The sequence below is a fragment of the Netta rufina genome (genome assembly GCF_964035555.1).
Source record: "Netta rufina genome assembly, chromosome: 7".
NCBI classification, from domain to species: domain Eukaryota; kingdom Metazoa; phylum Chordata; class Aves; order Anseriformes; family Anatidae; genus Netta; species Netta rufina.
In genome coordinates, this window is record NC_140130.1 from 23,306,928 (window position 1) to 23,327,989 (window position 21,062).

A 21,062-nucleotide genomic window follows, 5' to 3' on the forward strand; every position below is an offset into this window, starting at 1 on the left:
AGCAGCTGCCCCTGGCAGGGAGCAGAGCTGCGTCCCAGGGGATCCTTAGGGCAGCTCTGCTGTGGGGCAGGGCAAGGGGTGACACGTCCCCCTGCGAGGGACAAATGTGCCCTGTGGGCTGTCCCCTACTGCATCCTGCAGGGCTGGGCCCTCGCCACCTCTGAGCACACTGCAGTGCCCTTGGGGCTCCTTGCTCGCACACCTGGGCCTCCGCAGTGCAAAGATTTGGCACACACCGAGGTGCAGGGACGGGAGAAACCCTCCTGGGGGCGGTAGCATAAGAGGAACTTGGTGTTTATGCCGAAATGAGTGGCAGCGAGATAATTAAGTGCGGAGGTTTAAGATGCCAAGGGACCACTCCAGCTGAAATCTAGTCAATTAAAAAAAAACCTGTCAGATTAATTTCCAGTCCCCTCAGCGTTCTGCTCTACCCTTTCACTTACTGTTTCTAAAAAGTGTTTTTTTCTTAACCAAAAGCTACCTGAATGCTGTGTGCAAACCTGTGTGTACCGAGTGTGCAGGGGACTGGGGACTGTGGCTAGGGGCAAGGCAGGTGCTTCATGCAGAATGGAAAAAAAGGAAGAAAAGTGCTTGTCTGTTGTTTCTTGTCCTTGTATTTCTCCTCGCTGGCGAACAAAGGTTATAAAACATTCCTGCAGAGACAGGAGCTGGGGTTTATGGGGGTAGGCATTGGGGTTTATGGGTGCTTCTGCAGCACCGTGTTGTCTCTGCAGGCCGGGGCAGGTCCTGCTGCACAGTTTGCTTATAAACCACGTTTTAAAGTTCCCTTAGGAGGGCAGCCGTGTACATTTTTATACTGAATGCTAAAACTTGGGCTGTCGGGTGTGCGGGTACTGAGTGCTACCGCCACAGCTCCACGCACAGCCCCAGGCTGGCAGGTGGCGGCCCTGCAGGCAGCGAGCAGCCTCCTGCCCGCTTCCTGGCGCCGTGCGGGCTCCCCCCGCATCCCAGCCCCAGGGGATGCTCGGCCCCAGGCAAAATGGCCCTCATCCTCCTCGCCCCTCCACCTCCCTCCCGCCTACAACTCCCAGCGTGCCCCGCGCGCGTGGGGGCGGTATCCGTTAGCCCCGTTGCGCGCGTTCGTTGGCCCGGTGCTCGTTCGAACCGACCAACGGCGGTGGGGCGCCTCCGCCCGCAGCCAATGGCGAGGCGGGAGCCAGGAGGGGGGCGGGCCCGCGGGTGTCGCGGCGGGCCAATGGGGAGGCGGGGCGGCAGGTATGAGCTGAAATGGCGGCGGGAGCGCCGGCAGCCGGCGGGCGGGGCGGCCGCAGGTAGGAGCGGGGGGGGGGGGAGGCAGCGCGGCCGCTGCTTTCGGGGTGTTTTTCCTCAAATTTTTTACGTTTTGTTCCCCGTTTTGCTTCGTCCTGCGGGAAGGGCGGGCGGCAGCTGGCACGGACGGGAGAGGGGAGGCGGTGTCCGTCCGTCTGTCGGTCTGTCCGTCCGTCTGCAGCCCCGGCTGCTGCGGGGTCAGTGTCCTGAGGGCTTACAGGGTGTCCGGGCGCATATAAGTGCCTGGGCACGTATATAAGCGTCTAGGGGCGTGTATGAGTGCCTAAAACGCCCAGGGGATGCGCCCGGTCTCTGCTCAGCATTGCCCAGCATCAGGATGGGAGGCGGCGGGCACAGACGGGAGCCCAGGAGGCTCCAGCTCCACACAAGCAGTGCTAACGCCGCCTTACCGAGCGCTGGGCAGGCTGCCGGAGAGATTTTGGGGGTCTTCTTCCCTGCAGATACCCAAAACCCGCCTGGGTGCCATCCTGTGCAACGTGCTGTAGGTGATCCTGCTGGGCAGGACTTCAGAGGGCTCTTCCCACATCAGCCCTCCTGTGAAATACACCTGAGGCTCAGCGAGTACGTCTAGGGTTCAAGGAGTACATTTAAAGCCCAACGCAGTGCTCGTGTCGCCCATCCCATGTGGCAGGGTGGCTGAGCAGGGAGGTTTCCAGCCCCCCGCCTGGATGCAGGCTGTTCTGGAAAAAAGCCTCTGGGCAGCGTCCCACAGCAGCTGGAGCACAGCTCACGTCGTAAACAGGCCCTGAGAGAGGGGACAATTGCCCTCTGTGTCCTGCTGCAGAGCGGAATATGTTCGCTGGAAGCCTGACTTCATGGCAAAAAGTCGAAGCGACTTGCTGAGGGTCAGGGAGGAAGGGCTGGGCTGGCTGTGAAAGCCGAGCCCGAACACACGGCTGCTTTCATCCACAGGCAGGGAGCAGCTTATTCAGACGTTCCCTTCCCCGCAGCCCTTGCTAAAATTGGCGAGGCTCAGCCTTGCGTTTAATCCAACCCTCATAGCCACGCACCCCGACCCCGACACAAGGCCGCCTTGCCCTTGCAGTATTTTTGTATGTTTGCATGTGACACCCCCTCCTGTTCCCATCCGGGGCCTGGGATGGGCTCGGACAACGGGATCCTTGTTCTGCTGCACTTCAGTCGATTGTGTGTTTGTCTGAAGGGGGAGAGCGGCTTGCCCACATCTCCCAGAGCAGCGTCTGGGTCTCCTTGCCAGCCCACTCATCGCCCGGGCGCTGTGTGCGCATTCGCATGCATATGGAAATGCCCCTGGGCTTCACCAGCGCTGCTGAAAGGTGCCTCGGTGCAGCCGGGATGCTGGAAGCTGAATCCCTTGTCCCAAAGGGCAGCGGGCTGCAGCGTGTGGGGCTTTCACAAGAGGCACAGGCAGACAGGAAGGAGACGGCAGGGTGGGAGCGATGGCTCGTGCTTAGTGATCGCACCAAAGTCATGTTCCTCTTGGGAACACGTGGTGTAGAGCCTGGGCAGCGCTGAGGCCATGGGTACAAACACGGCTGTAGGGTCCCAGCCTCACTCCCTGGCTCTTGGCCTTTCTCACCCCTGCGCTAGGTAATCACATAAAGCTATCTAGAGTTTCCTCGCCAATATTTTTTGCTGTTCAGAAACTGCAGATAGCGGGGAATGCGATAAGCTGCTTAAATAATTGCCTGCCAGCTGGCTAACAAAAACTTCTAATATGTTTGCTTTTGGCCTGTAAACCTCTAATAATTTGGAGTCCGTCCAGAAACATCCTTTCTTCTCGAGCGGTAGCGTGGCAGCGCTGATTTTGCAGAGGCCGCGTGTTCTCGGGGGAGCCAGCATTGGTTTCCCGTTTTGTTTTAGCTGGAGTTCAGACAGGATGCTGGAATGACTCCTTGGGGCTTCCACACGGGCATTCTGCAGCCCTGCGAGCTGTGGAGGAGCTGGCTGCATCCAGCTTCTGACATCCTAGCCTGCCCCAAATCCCCCCTGGCAGGCTCCTGCTCTGCTGGGCTGGGGGAGTTGGTTTATTGGCGCAGCTCCTGCCTCTCTGTGCGCCTCGTAGCCCCGGCCAGATGTCAGCGGCTTACTGGAGGGCTGGCACGTATCCAGGTGAGCCTCGTCGCCGCTCCAGCTTGTGGGATTTTACACATCTGGAACCTGGGACGCGGCCCCTGCCCCGCTCCGTGGTGTCTGCGGGGGCTTTCTGGTGAGAAGGGCTTTGACATCCTGCGCTGGATGTGGGAGGCAGCAGCCCTGGCAGATCCCTGCTGTGGTGCCAAGTGGTCTGCTGAAAAACTCAGGTCTGTGGTATGGTGTTCCCAAAGCAAATGGCACGTCAGGAAAGGGAAACAACAAAAGAGATGCAGCGTTGTGTCACGGTTATAGCTACACAGAGAAAGCTGCACCAGCTTCTGCTTGCACAAACCCTTCCCACCTGAGGTGGGAGCTGGCAGTGGTCATGGGTGTTTTAAAGTGTATCAAAGGGACTTAACCTTTTTTTTTTTTTTTTTTAACAAATTTGTGCAATTTAAGCGCTGGAAGCTTTAAAGGAACAATCAAGGTAATGTCAGCTCTTCCAAGGAGCAGCACCTGCAGCACGTGTGGGTACGTACCATGCTAGGTGGACCTGGCTGGCGTTCACCCTCTGGTGACAGCCCCCAGCCCCAGGACCCGGTGACCTTCTCCAAGGCGGGCAGGATGCCTCTGGGTGATGGGAAGGGGCTGCAGGGGGCTCTCAGGCTGCCCCGGCTCGCTGCCCACGTCCCATCACCCTGCACGACGTGTCTCGGACCCGCTGCTTTGTGCGCAGCCCCACGCCGCCCTCGTGCACAAGCTGGCTTTTCTCTAAACGTCTGCAGCGTGACCTGATTATTTCCCCCGTCCTTCCTCGCCCTCCTTTTTAACAGTGCCTCCAGAAAAGCTGGCGGAGTTGAGTTATCAGTCACGCTGACTGATAGCACTGCCTCTCCTCTTGGGATTCCTCCTCTCTTCCGTCCCTCCAGCATTCATTTCAGCTCTAGCCCTCTGAAGACGGGGTAGTGCCTTTGTTCTGTGTCTGTACAGCACGGAGCACAGCGGAGTCCCCAGCTGTGACTGAGGTTCCCGGTGCCCCAGCGATAAAAGTGAAAGGAGCAGTAATGAGGCGAGGCAGCTGCCGCCTGAAAAGGCTCCGTTTTGGTGCCGGCTTCAGTGAAACCGTGATTGGATCTGAGGCTGCTCCTTTCGAGCTGCTTCCTGGAGGGGCTTACATTAAAATAAAGACATTTACAAACTTGGTGCCGCATCGAGAGGCAGGAGGACAGGGTTGTTATTTATTTAAAGCTGTTAGACTGCGCTAGGGCAGACGCACCAACTTGCAAATCCCTCATGCAAAATCGTGGGGTTTCTGGCAGGGTTTCGGTGTGTCTGCGGAGCCCTGGGCGCGCTGCGGGATCACCTGCTGGGTGAGGAGCGCTGTGATGAGCCTGCAGCTCCTCCGGGGTGCCTTTGAGTTTGTCTTCCCTTTCAGTTTGTCTCCTTTTAGGACCAGAAGGCATCCAGGCGCTCTGATGTTGTGCTGGCGGCCGATTGAAGTACTGCTTCGGCCACATCACAATCTTCCTGTGGACCTTCTGAAAAATGCCATAAAAGAATTCACTGAGGTCAAACTCGGAGAAAATCACACTGAAATGTAAATTTCCCGACGCTTCCATGTACAAAGCTGTCTGGCTACTGCAGCCTGGCTCGTACCGCGTTGCGCTCCCGGCTTCTTCCAAGGCACACTCCCCAAAGCCCTTTTATCCCCCCAGGTAGGTCTGCCTGCCTCGGCTGCGCACCACAGATGTGCAGCTGATGTTGCCGAGGCCTTTGCTGAGGCAGGATTGGAATTTGTGGGTTGCAGCAGGGATGTGGACGGCCAATTTACCCGATGTCCGAAAGATGGCCGGGCGTCGCCTTAGTTGCAGGTTGTCCAGCACAGGCTGCTGGCGCATAATAGCAGCTTTGTTCCCCGCCTCCCTGCTGTTTAAATTGTATATTATTATCTGATTCCCGTAGCCAAAAGGCTGATTCGCTCCGTGTTAGCTGTTTGGGGGTGAAGAAAGCAAAGCAGCAATTAAAGCAGGCGGTGTTTGCTATTATGGCTCGCTCGGATTAAGTCTAGGAACAGCGGTCAAGGCTTGGCACCCGCTGTGCTGCGCGCTCTGCGCCCATCACAAAGGGCTCTTTGCCCTCACGGGCCTTACGAGCACAACCCGAGGCAGAAACCGTGGCGTGTTTTTCTTGACATTTCTCGGAGGAGAATCGGTCACCCCGGGAAGAGTTGCCGCGCTGAATGGGAGGGCTGAATGCGATCTTTGTTAGGCTGCCCTGCGAGAATGTCAGCCTGAAGTGCAGTCCTCAAAACACCCCGAACTGCGGAGTCACTTCTCATGGCCCCGCAGTCTGTTCCCTTTAGGGATCTTTTAATTTTTATTTTTTTATTTTTTTTTAATGTAGGAAATAATTTGTCTGCTCTTCCTTTTGTTCTGAAAGCGACTCCGCATAGCTCCACTCCGCTTCTTTCATCTCGTGGCGGAATCTGGGCTGGCTCCTCTCGGGCTCCGGAGCACGGCCTTCAGCCAGCCTCAGTAATTGATTCCTTACCCCGGCAGGGCGCGGGAGCGATGCTCCTGCTCCCTCCCCGGGGAACCACGAGCCTGCATCCATCCCGGCTCCCTTTGTGCTCAGCCAGCCGAAGAGGCTCTCGCTCCCTGCGCTCCCCGGCTGCTTATCGCGCCGTGCTCGCTGCTCGGCGGTAGCCTGCCTGTTTCTCAGCCCAAAGGTTTGGTTATTATACGGGGAGATTTTCCTCCATTATCTGCCTTATTCTCAGCAGCTCCTTAATCCCGTTACTCCTCCGTGGTGAGGCTGTGCTGTGGTGTGAGGGAGGTGTGCGCTTTTTGGCGGCACCGTGCGAGGCGCACAAAATGGCACTGGGGATGATTGTGCCCACCCGATTCGGCACATCAGCAGCGTGCAGCTCTTCCCCAGCTAGGCAGACACGGCTAATGCTTGCCCCAGAGGTACCCCTTCCTTCCCTTTCCTGGCTCACGTTCTCTTTATGCTCTATTTCATGCTGCTTGCATCTGGTTCTGCCTTCACATGCGTGGAGTCGGAACAATTAAAAAAAAAAAACCTGCAAAAGCTGCTAAAACAGCAGGTCTCACCTAGCCGAACGCAACTTGCTTCCACGCGAGCTAATTTGCCTGCTTGCAGAGCTCCTACCCGCAGGTTCAACCACCAGGTTTTGCCACTTAAAACCTCATTTTTGTCCTCGTTTCCAAGACATTTCCCCGGATGGGCTCTAGTTACCTTAGGGATTAATTGATCCATCACGATTTTGACCTCCTGCGCCATCCGCTCCCCATGAAATGATGGGGCTGTCATGCCTGAAGGCAGAAGGCCGGCTGTGACAGACAGCTTGCTTTGTGGCTTGCCCGGGATCACAGGCTTCGCTCCGGAAAGATGCGAGAATGGCAAGAAGCTCGGCACAATGTAGGGCCCATTTTTTTTTAATCTGCTGTCTTAATCACAACCCTATTAGTACAAGGTTTTATTATTCATTGGGATTTGACTTTATTCATGGGATCAGAGAGGAAGCTACATGTATTTAGCCCTTTATTTTGCCTTTCGACGTGTCGGAAAGCGATCCGAGCTCACGGCGGCTAAAAATACATCTCCACTTGCGAGCTAAAGGACAAAAAATAGCGAAAAACCTCCCTGAATAACTGTTTGTCTCCCCTTTGCTGCTGTTACATAAACTGAGTGTAGGCAGAGTGCATCCATCTTCCTTTTTTAAGGGGAAAGCAGCAGATGGGGCACACGGCTCTCCGAAGGTTGTGGTGTGCGCGGCACCGAGGATTGGCAGGGTTATTGTGCGGGGGGCCGGTGGGGGCTTCAGAAACGGGGGGGGTGCTCCACATTTCCATTTTGATTAGCAATAACGGCACAAAGGCAAATTTTCCGTGCTAATAAAGTGACCTCTCAGAACGAAGTGGCTCCTCGCAGCGCCACAATGGGGGCGCACGGGGCTGGTCCCAGCTGCGGCGGGCGGAACGGGAGCGGGAGAGCGGCACATGGTGGCACAGCCATTGTGGCAAGCGGCAAGGGACGGGGCTGTTCCCAGCTCGCAGGCTGTGTTTAACCTTTGAAATGACCTAAAAGTGGGAGAGGCAGGGGCTGGGAGCGTCTCGAGCAAGGCTCCTGGGCACGGGGCTGTGCGGGTAGGGGACGTCGGTATTGTCCCGCTGGTGCCGCTGCTGGGAATGCGTTTGCACAGCTTTCCTCATGGCAAACCCAAAGGTTTGGGGCTGCTTTGTGGACCCCTCTTAGATACAGGTGGAGAGCACTTAATGCCCTCCGCTCCTGATTCAGAGCCCCGGTTTCCATGTAGGAGTTATTTGCCGTTAAACTCCAGCTACGCAGCCTTTGGCAAGAGACATGAATCAATTTGTCCAGCTTTTCTTTTCTGTTTTGTCTCTGCGTGAAGGCTGATGCCCAGTGTGTGCCAAGGGGGCCTTTCAGCCCCAATAATGCGCCCTTGTGTCTCGTAGCATGCGTGGGATTTGCATAGGCTGTGCTGGGACAGGCAGGTTTCTTTTGTTGCTGCAAACAAGGAGCAAGTTCTTTCCCCTGTCTCTGCTTCCTAATGCCTCTCCAAAAGCTCTCAGCACTCATGTAAGAAATTTACTTTTTTTCTATTTCTTTTCTCGCAGTAAACGTCGCTAAACCTTGAGCAGCCCGAACGCCGGCTGCGCAGAGGAGTCCCGCCGGTCAGCTCTAGCTGACGACATTGTTTGATTTCCTTCCTCCAAACCGAGCTGTCTGATGGCCGGGGGGCGCAGACCGTCCGTGCTGCTCCATGTAACCGCTGCGGGGTATTTGCAAATCCTCCCTGGGGGGAAACAGCGAGTGGGATCGCTGCTGGCGGGGTCTCTGGGCCTGTCCACCCGCTACTGACCCCGCTCGGGGGCTGCGGTGCCACGGGAGGAGGGGTGGTGGGGCTGGGGGCTGGCACTGCTGCTGTGTCGCAGCCCCTCGCGATGACACGCGGGGATGGTCGGGTTGATGGATGGCCGCTTTTTGGCAGCGGGGATCGAGCCGATGCGTTTTCGGTCCTGATTTATGGCGTCGAACAAAGTGCTGAAAAACGCGCTGGGAGGTGCTGGGGAAAATGTGGCCCCCAGTTGGAGTCGGCAGCGTGCTCCCCAGGCTGCTGCGAGCGGTGCAGCTGGGAACCTTGCGGAGCTCTCCGAAACGCTGGCTGGCCTGGCAGCCTGCCGCGCCGTCTGCCTCGCAGACCTTCCTCCCCTCCAGCCTCCCGAAGGAGCCTCAGGCATCCGCGGGGAGCGCTGGCAGGGGGAGAAGGGTTTGGGGGGGTTCTCACGGCGCAAGTGCTGCTGAGTGCCTGGTGTCCCGTGATTTCAGTGCATTTCTAACTCGAAGGAAAAAGCTGGTGGGACTGGAAATGTCAGCGAGTGAAAGCAGGCAGTGTGCGCGAGCCGGGCGGTGGGCAGCCTCCTGGGACAGGGAGGCTTTGCAGCTAAGCAGGGCATCGTGGCAGGAGCTTGTGACTGGGGATTCGTGACACCAATCCTCACTTTTACTTAAAAGAGGGAGAGGAGAGGCAAGGGAGGTGCCAGCCTCTGGGCACGGCTTCAGAAGTGTGCGAGCCTTTGAGAAAGTGGTGGGAAGGTGGTGATGAAAGACCTAGAGGTAGGTGGAAATCGGGCTGAGTTCAGCGTGAGCACGGTGAAGTGCTGATTAAACCGGGATCTCTTTGATAGCTTTATTTTTAGACATGGGCAATGTGCTTTGCCTAACCTCTGCCAGGGCTAAGTACCTGTTGCAGATAACCCTCGGCAGAGCAGCGTCTCGGGTGCATCCCTTTTCCCATGCCACGTGAAAAGCTGTCAAGCTGGAGAAGGTGGGTGGCAGCAGAGAACTGGGAGGTCAGATTAAAAACAGCCTGAAGAAAAGGCAAGAGAGACATGGAGCGAGTTCAGTGAAGGGCTGCTAAAATGGCTAAGGGATGGGGGCGTCCCATGTGGGGAAGGGGATAGGGAGCTGGCACAAAGAAGAGGAGGCTCAGGGGGACTGCTCAGTGTGTATCTGAACGGAGGGTGTCAAGGGGATGGGGGCAGGCTCTTCCCAGAGAGAAGATCCTACAGAACTGATCTCAAGTGGCTTGTCCTAGCACTGATGGGTTCACGCTTGCTCCAGGCTGGGAGTGCACAGCTGGGCAGTTACGGTGGCTGGTGGACAGCAAAAATGTTGGCAGCTTGTCACCTGGATCCCTAGCAGTACTGTGAGCCAGTGCTGTGACAAAATCATGGTCCTAAAAAGAGTCCCAGGGCAAGGCGACTTCCTATTTGTCGCTAGAAGGGTAGTGAGGTTGGGACAGCAACGGGAACTGCTGGGTGTGAGCTGGCCAGGAACATATTTAGATTGGGATTTAGAATTTCAGGCCACCGGGAGTGAATTTCTGGGAGGAAAGGAGACAGCACCAAACTTATTTATGACCAAGAGTGGTAATTTGATGTAAAATGTTGGATGTCATTGCTGCCTGAGCTAGGAGGATGTGGATGCAGTGAGTTTCTTTGGTTGGGCGTTGTATTTGGCCATCACACTGTGGAGTGCCAGGCACGGCTGCGTTGTGCAAACAGCCCAGAAATGTTTTAGCTCCAAAGGGAAACGTAATCTCATGGTGCTGAACGCTCACCAAAGACAGACAGTGCTGGTGGTATAGACTGGTAGCTCCTGTGTCAGCAGATGTCTCCTCTGGGGCACACCAGCTGGCTGTACAAGTGAGGAGTTGCTTTATTTTTTTCTCCTTCTCTTTTTTTGTTTCCTAGTGATGCCATCTGCAACCTTGTCATTTGCAATGACTCCTCCCTCCGCAGCCAGCCCATCATCTTCAATCCTGACTTCTTCGTGGAAAAGCTGCGCCATGAGAAGCCGGAGGTGTTCACAGAGCTGGTTGTCAGCAACATCACCAGGCTCATCGACCTGCCTGGGGCAGAGCTGGCCCAGCTGATGGGAGAGGAAGACCCAAAGCTGCCTGGGGCAAACAGCACAGCTTCAGGATTCTTTCGTTCCTTGATGTCTTTGAAACGCAAAGGTGAGCATGGTGTGACATCTGGCACCCACCTTCAGGGTGATGCTGACAGTTATCCTCTGTTACCCATAGTTTACATAACTCCCAGCAGAGACCCGTTCTTCTGAGCCTGATACTGCTGGTGGTGATCCCTGGGGATTCCAGCACAAACCACAGAGATGTGTTTGTGTCCCTGCGTGCTCCTGGTGTGCATAGCGCAGAGCTGGAGAGGTGTGTCTGAACAAACTGCAGGTTCTTCCATGGCATGCCAAGGTGGCTTTGTCTCTGCATGCAGCGTGCTTGACTTTGTCTGTGGCAGTCCCTGCTCTGTTTTCCTTAGCTCGTTAGCTTTCTTCATGAGTGAGTATTAATAACTCTTCATGAGTATTAATAAAGGTTGAGAACACCAGGTTCTGTGAAGAACGGTAATGCCCGGGTTTTCCAGGCCACTGACTTCACTCAGTGCCTGCTGTCTCCTTCAGTTGCTGTAAAAGCTGTCTTGAAGGTCTTTTCTGTACAGCTCAAATCTATAAAACAGGTAAGAGCCTCTCCAAATGTAGCTCCAATCCACATCTCAGTCCCAGCTGTCAGTGGCAAAGCTCTGCTGCCTGGCTCTGCTCAAGCCCAGGTTCAGCCTTGGGAGATAATGCTTCCTTGGGAGAGGCATGCCTCCTTGTCAGAAGTCTGAGCTTCGCTTTTGAGCAGCACAGTTGTGTTTGGATCCTCTCCCGTTCACTGGCTCGCGTTCCTGCTTGGTTTTGTTACATCTTACAGGGTGTTCGAGGTGTGTATGTGCCTTCTCCCACCTCCGCCCACGCTCCGAGGGGATGCTGGTTCTCCTTGTAGGTTCAGTGAAACCTCTCTCATCTAGACAAACTGCCTCCATCTGGGCACCTCTCACATCCTTCTGTCTGCCGTGGTTTCCTAGCTAGACCAGCTGGCTGCTGGCAGAGAAGCTGTGGGTAGCTGCCTTCAAATGCTGGCAGCCTGGGGTTGGACATTTCTAATTCCTTTGAGCAGTTCTGCTACTGTGAGGATCTCTGAGAAGGGTACCAGTGTGTCTGCGTATGGCCTCTTTTGTCTTTTTTTTTTTTGTCCTTTGTATAGTTTCCATCTTGTTTTATCAGGACAAGCCCTGCAGCTCCATTGCTCAGGCCGAATTTTCTGGTGCTGACTTCTGCCCTGCACCCAGCGGGAGCACTCACCCTGGGCTGGGCAGCACTGCAGGGGAAAATCAAGCATTGTAAATCAAGTACTTCAGCATACTTAGGTGAGAATTAGTGAGTATGGCCACGATCTGCCTTGCTGCTCCAGAATAACAGGTCTGTACGCTGCCCCCAAGACTGCAGTTAGACTGTGCTCGTACCTGTGCTGCTCCTGCCCCTGTTCCAGGAGAGAGCAGGACACCTGATGGTCAGACACTCATTACTTGGAGCAAATAAGTACCTGAGCCGAATGGTTTTCTTAGGGCATAAGAAAACTTCCCTGATCTTGTTAAAACCTCCTAGCAGTGGTTTGTGAGCCCTCTCTAGCTTTTTTTAATTACCTGTACTCTGCTGGAGCACTGCTGGTGCCTACTTTTCAGACCTGACGCCTCCTGCTCGCCCTCTCCCTCCAGGAGCTGTGCCTTTCCCCACTCAGAGCATGCCCTGGCCATGTGTCCTGCAGCCACAGCTAGCAGATGTTTCCAAGCCTGCTGGCTGCGCTCCCAGGCTGCAGTGGCAGTGTCTCCCTCCATTGACTGCTCTGTCTGCGAACTCCCTGGCCAAACTCTGAGAAAAAAGGGAGTTTGTGCCTACGGAGAAAATCAATTTCGTGTACTGTGTGTTTCATCTTTGAGCTATCATTTGTTTTCCTTCGTGTTATAGACCAGCTAGAACAAACAGGTTTTATTTCTTCAAAGCCAGAGGCCAAGGACCATACTGCTCAGAGCTGATCAAACTGCAAATACGACTTCTTTGGGCATCAGGCAACTCAATCTCATGCTGCTGCTTAGCTTCAGAAGCAGTCGTGCCATAACATCTAAGCCTTTGTAACTCAGCATCCATTCTCCAGGCGTTTCTTTCAAGTTTCTTTGAGAATCAAATTCTCATTCAGATATCAGCTTCTGACTTCAAAAGTAAATCGAATCTGTCAGGCTTGTCTCAAGAAGATGTATTTTCCTCTCCTCTTCCTGGCCACTATTGATTCTATCTGTTGAATGTCTAATGAGTTTAGTTTTCTTCAAGGACAAGAACCTTTTTGCCAGCTGTTCTCTCCCTTTGCACTCAAGCCTTTCAAATCCTACGTGTGGATCAGGAGGTCACATTGTCCTTTCTCCTGCAAGACTGGAGCATGTGCTTTATCAGAGGGAGGTCAGAAAGTTCTTGATTTAACGGGAGGCTGGAGTTCCTGGTGACTTACCAGGTATTTCAGAAGTCCTGGAAGAAAGTGGAACATTCTTTAGGCGGAATAAATTTAGTTGTGCAGGAAGGCTGCTGGAGAAGCGCACGGTGTTAACCAGGTCATTCCCACATGCTGTGAACATCAACACCACCGAACAGTAAGATCTGAAGTACAGCAGACCAAAGGCAAGTCACATCCCAATGTGCTATGAGGGGGAAAAAAAACAAGGCAAAGCTGGTGGGGGGAGAACTTCTGTCAGCCCAGCCAACGCGCTGCCTGGATAGCTTGCCTGTCAGTTGCAACTACAAGCAGGAAAGTTCTCAGCCACAGAAAGCTGGGGTGGAAGCACCCAGCCAGCCCTTGGAAGTGGCCAGTGCTGCCAGGCTGGTGGTGGAGATGGGAGGAACATTCTTTTCTTTAATCTGCAGGCTCTTTGAGGCCTAAGCGTGAGGGCAGGACAAACCAGCTGTGTACCTGGGTCAAGTTCTCAGTGCCAGGCAGCACGTGTGGTGTGTTCTGTGCAGCTCCTTGGCTGCCTGCAGCCAAAAACTTTGTGCATGGGAGGGAAGGAGTGGTGCACGGGGCTGTGGCTGCTCCTGGTGAAGCCTGTAGGAGTTAGCTGAGCTTTCAGAGGGACAGAGCTGGCTGTGTGCATCTGGTGGAAAAAGCCTTTCACCAGCAAGACTCCATTTGTTAGAAAAAAAATATCCTGCTTGATAAACACTTACTGAGAAGTCCTCCCCTGGACAGAGCAGTTTTCTGCACTAGTTCAGCAAGTACCTGTCAGTTAAACGTGCTTCTCATCTAGTGCTTCCTCCCATGCAAGTCTCCTTCCTTTCAGCTCAGTTGCTGTTCTCTTCCTTTGGGGCTGGAGCCTGCCCCTGCTGGAGCTGTGGGGTTGATCTGTGCCAGCTCCAGCAATCCTGGGGAGTGAGAGGAGCTGCTGGTGCTCCTTACGGAGCAGGGCCCAGCTCATTGCTTTGCTACTCTCCCTTTTTTCTAGTTCTTCCTTGCTCACCCTACTGATACTTTGCACTTCACTTGGGGCAGCAGATATTGAAAAGATTCACCAGATTTAGGAATTGTGGGGATTGCCCATCCCTGTAAAGGAGGCCAGCATGAGCCAGCTGGATCATGCCTGCTCTCCCATCTCGTGCCTGTTCCCCTCTCCCATAGTCTCATGGTTCTCTGCTCTGCTCCATGAGAAGTCGCGGTGAGGATTCAGCTGGGCTTTGCTTCCCAGGTGTGGAGTTTGCCAATGTGTCAGGCACCTGGGCAGCCCAGGCTGTCACACCTACACTTCCCACGCTGCTGCTTCCATAGGGTCCAGGCTTGCGGATGATATGCCCTTTAAAACTGAAGCATCTGTTCTGGTGTTGTTTTCTTTTCAGGAGCTAGAGAATGTTTGCCTTAGCTGATAAAAACTGTAATTAAGCTGAGGTAAGAAGCAGGATGATGAAGCTCTTGTAAGTACAGCATGGTGAGATAAAGTGACTTAACTGGGAGTGCTTGTGAAATAACGCCTGGGGGGGGTCCTTGTGACCTTCACCCCTAGTATTTTGGGGCAGTGGTCTTTGCATGCTGAGATCCTGTTCTGTGGGGACCAATCTGTGACTGCTGTGCTCTGTGCTGCTTGAACATCTCATCTTTTGTTCCGCAGAGAAAGGGGTGGTGTTCGGCTCACCGCTGACGGAAGAAGGCATCGCGCAGGTCTCCCAGTTAATCGAGTATCTGCACAAAAGTGAGTGCTTCTGTCTTGCTCTCTTCCTGTCCCAAGGGATATCTGGCCCACCTCAAGTCTCTGGTGCAGGCAGGGTGGAAAGCTCCGAGTTCTCCAGCAGCAGGAGCTGTGGGCAGGACTAGGTGCCTGTTCCCCAGAATTGCCTAGCAAATAAGCTGATTTATTTCACCCTCTGCACGTATTCTTTTTGCTTATGGGAGTCAGCTTGAAGTCGTGGCTCTTAATACAGCTCACTGAGGTTTGCTGTCAAGCTCTGGAAAGAGAACTGGTGTAGTAAGAGGATAGGAATCAGCCTCTGAATAACTGGTAGCCTTTTTTCCTCCCCTCTGTTGAACAGATCTACGAGCAGAAGGTTTGTTTCGGGTGCCAGGCAACAGCATCAGGCAGCAGATGCTGAAGGATGCTCTGAACAGCGGTACAGATATTGACCTGGACTCTGGCGAGTTTCATTCCAACGATGTGGCCACCCTGCTTAAGATGTTCCTGGGTGAATTACCGGAGCCCCTGCTGACACACAAGCACTTCCATGCCCACCTCAAAATTGCAGGTGAGTGAGCAACAGAAGAGTGATGAGCAGAGGGGATAGAGCCAGCCTGCTAGGAAACTGGTAGTGATCAAGAGCTGCATGCTAGGCTGTGGGACATCCTGAAATGCAAATCCTACGTGCAGGGTAAGAAGGAATCTTCCTGCCATCTCCACCTGATGCTGGAAGGACTGGAGCTGGAATCAGACCAGGCCTGCCTAGCCCAGCCTTCCCTCTCCAGCATAAGATGCCTTCAAGAGCAGAGCCTGCATGGGTTACCTGGGTCTCCATCTGTTTAAAACCTGGGGTTTCCTGAATTAGGGAGTACTTAAAAACCATTATTACTTAATGGCTAATATAACTTAATAACTGAGCATGTACATTATTGAACTACCTTGATTTTTGGGTGGTCCTATGTGGAGCCAGGAGCTGGACTCAGTGTTCCTTGTGGTCCTTGCCAAACCAGGGTATTCTGTGATTCTGCCTTATGTGAACAACCTCCATCGTGCCTTCAACTCATCAAAATTCTTAGCAACTGTGGGTTTTTTTGGGAGATTGAGATGTCAGGTGGGGAGTTTGGGAGCTGGGGAGGGATACAAAGGGCGAAGAGCTGTGCAGGAGTTCAAAGGAGACCTGCATGTGAAGAGGGAAGGGTAACTGGTTGCAACAAGCCTGCCGTCGGAGGGGGAATGCATGTCCTTCATGTTCAGCCCTGTGATTTGGCAGACTTGACGCTGTTTGATGAGAAGGGAAATAAGACCAGCACTCCGGACAAAGAGCGCCAAATTGAAGCCCTCCAGCTGCTCTTCTTGATCCTTCCTGCACCCAACCGCAGCCTACTCAAACTGCTGCTGGATTTGCTCTACCAGACCGCCAAGAAGCAGGACAAGAACAAGATGTCTGCCCACAATCTTGCCCTCATGTTCGCGCCCCACATCCTGTGGCCCAGAAATGTGAGCAGAACCTCGGTATCTGTTGGTGGGATCTTGCAAGGTAGAAAGCAGAGGCTTGTCAGGCCTACAGGGGAGGAACCAGGACGGGCAGGTTGTGCTGATACCATCAGTGGTGTGAGGGCTGGAGGCTGGGATGGTGAGGTGGTGCTGTCTGCCAGGACGCGGTCCTCGTGTTCAGTCCAGACCCACCGCAGGTTTCATTTTACAGGTGTTGTTTTGTCTTTTTTTCAGTAAAACTTAAAGCACAGCACAAACCTGCTGTTACGAGTAACAGCTCTGCACAAACCTTGCAGATGTCTCTCTGCATGGTTGCTTGTGGTGTGGGTGCACTGTGTGGCCCCCAAGTTGTCTGGGTGGCTGAGGTGTATGGTGAGCTTTCCTCTCGGAGCAGTGTTGGCTCTCTGAGCTCTGCTCACTGGTGTGCTGTGAGCCCTGCCTGCCCACCTCCTGCTGAGACACTGTCTGTGTCTGTACCCCAGAATCAACAAGGGCAGCAGCAGAGACAGTTCCTGCTTTCCTTCTGACAGCTGTGCCTTTGTGTCCCCTTGCCAGGTGACAGCAAATGACCTGCAAGAGAATATCACGAAGCTAAACAATGGAGTGACCTTCATGATCAAACACTCGCAGAAACTCTTCAAGGTAAGCGTGCTTTGGGGTCTTGCTCTCCGTGCACCTTCTGCGTGAGACTGAATGCCCCTTACCCCTGCCCCCTGGGATCTGTCTGGGTATATTCTGGGTGCTCTCTTCTGAAGTGAGAGCAGGGTTCCTGCAAGAAGCTGTTCCTTTAGTGAGAGGAAGCCTTTGCTGGGTGTGCAGCCCAGGAGAAGGCGGCCAGCTGGGAGGTGGCCTTTGTGCCTTGGCAGGTCAGCAGCACGGTGCAGTGTAATACCACCCTCTGCTGGACACCCAGCACCTGCTTCCCGCCTGGGAAACCTGGCTCCTTGGGGCAGTTGGTGACCAGGCTCCCTCTGAGTTCTGAGAGGGAAGGGAAACTGAAGGGGCTTGTCCTGGATGCGTGCTGCCTAGAGCTGCATCCCTAATACAACGGGTCACTTTGTTGTGGACTTCTCTGCGAGTGGCAGTCAACCTGTTGGTGTTACAGGCACAGATTGCAGTCTTGGGCATCTCAGCATAGCCCAGAGTGGGATGCTGTGGTAGGACAGGACCGTGGGGCTGTCTGTAGGTCCTCCAAGGAGGTGTTTCTGCAACAGTTTCCTGACTTCCTGGTCACTGTAGGCATCTACCCTCTGCAGAGAGACTTCCCAGAGAAAGCTTCCTTTCTGACCTCGTTGTCCAGCTCAGAGCTGGGGGCATTGCTTGGACAAAGCTTCTGTAGAACCCAGCTCTTGTTCTGTTTTCCTCTTGTGTTGGCTGCATGCATCAAGGGGAAACTGTGAGCAGGGACTCCACTGAGGATATGAAATCCTATTGTCTTGTTTGCCCTAAGCAGCAGTGTACATGTGTGGTGTGGTTGCAGAGCAGCTCTTTGTGGGGCTGCCTTTGCCCCACAGCCCAGCACACTAAACATACATATGGTATTTTCTCTGCTCATGGCTGCAGGCCCCAGCATACATCCGGGAGTGTGCCAGGCTGCACTACCTGGGATCCAGAGCCCACACATCCAAGGTAAGGCCAGCAGTTGTGCGCTCTGTGAAAGGGCAAAGGCTGTGGTGCTACGAAGGGGTCTTTGTGAGTGAAAGAGACTGAAAGCAAACCAAGTTGTGCATGAGGATCTGCTAGAGAACAGGATGGAGGGAGCCATATGGTGTGGTAGTGCAGGCAACTGCATTAGGGAAATTGGGCAGAGTTGGAGCATCTGTTAATCAAAAGCACGGGGAACGCTACCAGCACCTCTTTAGCAGCAAACCTGCTCCCTGTGCCCAGTACGTGCAGCACCTGCTCCTTCACAGGGCTCTGCGTTCCAGACAGATGCATCTGCTGCCACGGCCAGGCTGCTCGGTAGAGGGGCTGGGATAAAGGCTACCTGCTGCCACTGGGACACGGGGTGGCTGCGCCTCTCCAGCAAATGCTTCTGCCCCTGATAGCTGCAGGAGAGGGACAAGGTGTCGCCAGGAGCTGCACTGACTCTGCTCAGGCCTGGAAGGGCTCCTGCAGCTGGCATCCGGGAAGGGAGGGAAGAAGCAATGGGGTCACCTTTGTATTGCTGTCACCTCTTCCTGGCACGGGGCCTGCTGGTGCAGTGCTGCTGCAGAGGGGTAGGGAAAGCACAGCCCTGTGCATTCACTGGGGTGAGGCAGCTCACGAGACTCTGCCCAGCCTGACTCAGATGGGTGGCTCACTTGGATTAAAGCATGGCAAGCGACTGCTGTCTCCTCTTTCCCAGGATGACCTGGATTTGCTCACATCTCCTGGCTCCAAGGAGCTGCAGCCCCTCAAGTCTCAGAAGCGAGGCCGCCTGGACTCCTGCCATCAGGAGGAGACCCAGCAGCGCACGGAGGCGGCTCTGAGGGAGCTCTTTCGCCATGTCCACAATATGCCTGACTCTGCAAAGAAGAAAAAGCTCATTCGGCAGGTAGCATGGGGAGGAAAGATCTCTTTGGGGTGTGCCTGTCAGCACAGTTCTGCGTGTAGGGCCTGCTTGAGAGCTGCTCCTAGTCCTGGGCAGGCTGGGGAGATGGGTTCTGGGCTGTGTAAGGGGCAGTATGACCTCTGTGAAGGCAGGGGAGGAGGAAGACTATCATGGATGTGGCTGACAGTGGAGCTTGCTGCACCAGGTTGTGCTGTGAGCTGCTTTTTGAGCCAGGGATGTGCCAGCCAGCAGCTCCCCAGTCCTGATCATGGCCTTGTTGAGCTTCCTGCGTTGGGAAGGGAGAAGTCCCTTCCTCTTTTGCCTGCAGAGAATGGGATGAACTGGTTTCAGGTGAGCATTCCCAGCCAACCTGCTGCTCCAGAGACTGGGTGACATGGCCAGCACCTGTCCTGGCTGCTAGCCTCCAGCTCCTTTTTGCTTCAACGGCTAACCTGGTAGTGAGCATAAAGCAGCCTTGCACCCAGGCTCCCTGTAGTCCTGTGTGGGAGGCATAACCTTCCTTTTTCTTCTCCCAGCACCTACGAGCTGCTCCTCCATTTTGGGCTGTGGAAAAGCCGGGCAGAGGTTTAGCCAGAGGGCAGCATGCAGCAGCAAGGGGCTGGGTTAGCTGTGACAGTAACCGTGCTAAGATGCTGCCCTCGTGTTTCCTCCTAGTTTAATAAGCATCCTTCAGCTCTCACTCCTGGCTCCGAAGCGGCCACACCCCCGGCACCACGACGTACCCGCTCGCGCTCCTTCAGCGGCCTCATTAAGGTAAAGGCAGCCTCTGAGCCCTGCTTTCTGCTGTGAGTTTCTGATGTTGCTCTCTGCTTTTGCCTTGCCCTGGCTTGAATGATGCCCTCGAAGGTAGGGACTGTTCAAAGTATTGGCTGCTAGAGAACACAGGTCCACTGAAGAGAGAAAAGGCAGCACGGTGAGAATAAGCCTTGCTAGTATAAAGCGTAATCATCCATGAGATGCTCTGCTGAAACACTTGGCTGTAGGAACTGTGCATCTTTCTGAGAGCTCGGTTGCTTCCTGAGATGAGATGAGGACCGACAGGGAGCTGGTCATGTAGTCTAGCTTGTTAGCATAGGTGTGAGCACACTGCGGGCTGCCCTGCAGCAGCATGTACCTGCTTCTGACAACCTGGGCTCCTGGCCAGCCCTTCTGTCGGCTCTCTAGGACCAGGCAGGCTCAGCCTGGTGGCATGGTGTTTCAGGTGGTTCTGCTTTGCAGTCTTTGTTCCAGCCTGGCTTCCTGTTTTCTTTCCCAGCATCCAGCTGCTTATCTGCAATGCATCCTGCTCCTTCCCTTTCTTTTCCTCTCTGCACTCTAAGCCCTAGCCAACGGCCCTCTCTTCTTACGGCAGAGGAAGGTTTTGGGAACCCCAGTTATTGTGGAGAGGAAGAGCAGGGACACCACCCCGGAGCCCAAACGAGCCAGCAAAGAGAACATCCACCTGGTAAGAACTGCTCAAGTTGTGGAAGGGAGTTTGGATGCAACTCGGGCAGCCATCTGAGTGATCTGGGGGGCTGCTCGCTGTTCTCTGTTCAAGACAAGGTTTCCAAGTTTCTTCAGTGTGATCAGATAAGGCCTTGGGAAGCTGCTGTGGGGAGAGCAGTGCAGGGCTAACGAGGGCACCACCAGGGCGTGGGTGGCAGCTCTGGGCCTCGCCTCTAGAGTTGTCCCTCTGGGTTTATCTGCACTGCTGCTCTGGGGCATCGCCTTGTGCCCACTTACTCCTCACATCCTCCCTCACACGTTGCACACAGCCAGCTGCCTGTGGGTAGGGCTGTTCCCTGGGCCAGACAAGCCAAGAGTAGATTTGGGTGGCAGCTGCTCTCTGGTGGTACAGGTAGCTCCCAGAGAAGGCTGTGGATGATGCTTCATTTCCTCTCTCTGCTGCCATTCCCCTATCTCATCCAGTTACAGAAATGTGGATCTCCAGCTCACACGTCCCAAGCAAAACTGAAATCTTTGGAGGGCCGGAAAGAGGTGAGAGAGACAAATGCACGTTTTTCCCGTGAGGGAAGAACCTGGCCTGCTGGGCTGTGTGCCTGAGGGGGATAATAGCGTGTCCCCCTCTTCCTGCATGGCGTTCTGTGTCTCAGGCTGTCGTTCTTTGCTCCAGGACTCCTGTAGGCGCATGCGAGCCCACCTGCTTTCCAAGGACTCCTCGTCCCTCTGAAGGGCTTCGCGCCGACGCACGGGTGGGGAGTGCCCGGCCTCGCAAGCTGTGAATACTGTGCTGCACTGAGCGGGGAGCCTGCAGCCCTTACCAACACTCCAGCGCCCGTGAAACCGGACCTTGGCAGAGGCTGCAGGGACTTGTTTCGTTCTGTACATAAATCGTATTTTGTTCTACTCTGGGGCAAACCACTATCTAACCAAAACCTGTGCAGCATGTCTGACCTACCGGCTCTGGGAAGAGCTGCTTACAAGGGGAGCCCTGTGTGTTGTGGGGCCCTGTTTTACTCCCAGCTTTCTCTGCAATGTTGTGAGACCGTGTTCTTTGCTCT

General features: G+C 54.5%; 1 protein-coding gene across 1 annotated transcript; it reads left to right on the forward strand.

Moving 5' to 3' along the window:
* Positions 1 to 1,216: 1,216 nt before the first annotated feature.
* ARHGAP19 (Rho GTPase activating protein 19) lies at positions 1,217 to 20,731 on the forward strand (the record flags this gene model as incomplete). The annotated part of the gene is given in 13 exon segments (XM_084290611.1): positions 1,217 to 1,240; positions 1,243 to 1,292; positions 10,167 to 10,432; positions 14,454 to 14,534; positions 14,872 to 15,081; positions 15,784 to 16,010; positions 16,563 to 16,649; positions 17,571 to 17,636; positions 18,355 to 18,543; positions 19,216 to 19,314; positions 19,913 to 20,005; positions 20,470 to 20,538; positions 20,675 to 20,731. Coding segments are annotated over 13 exon segments (1,518 nt in total).
* Between the last annotated feature and the right edge of the window lie 331 nt (positions 20,732 to 21,062).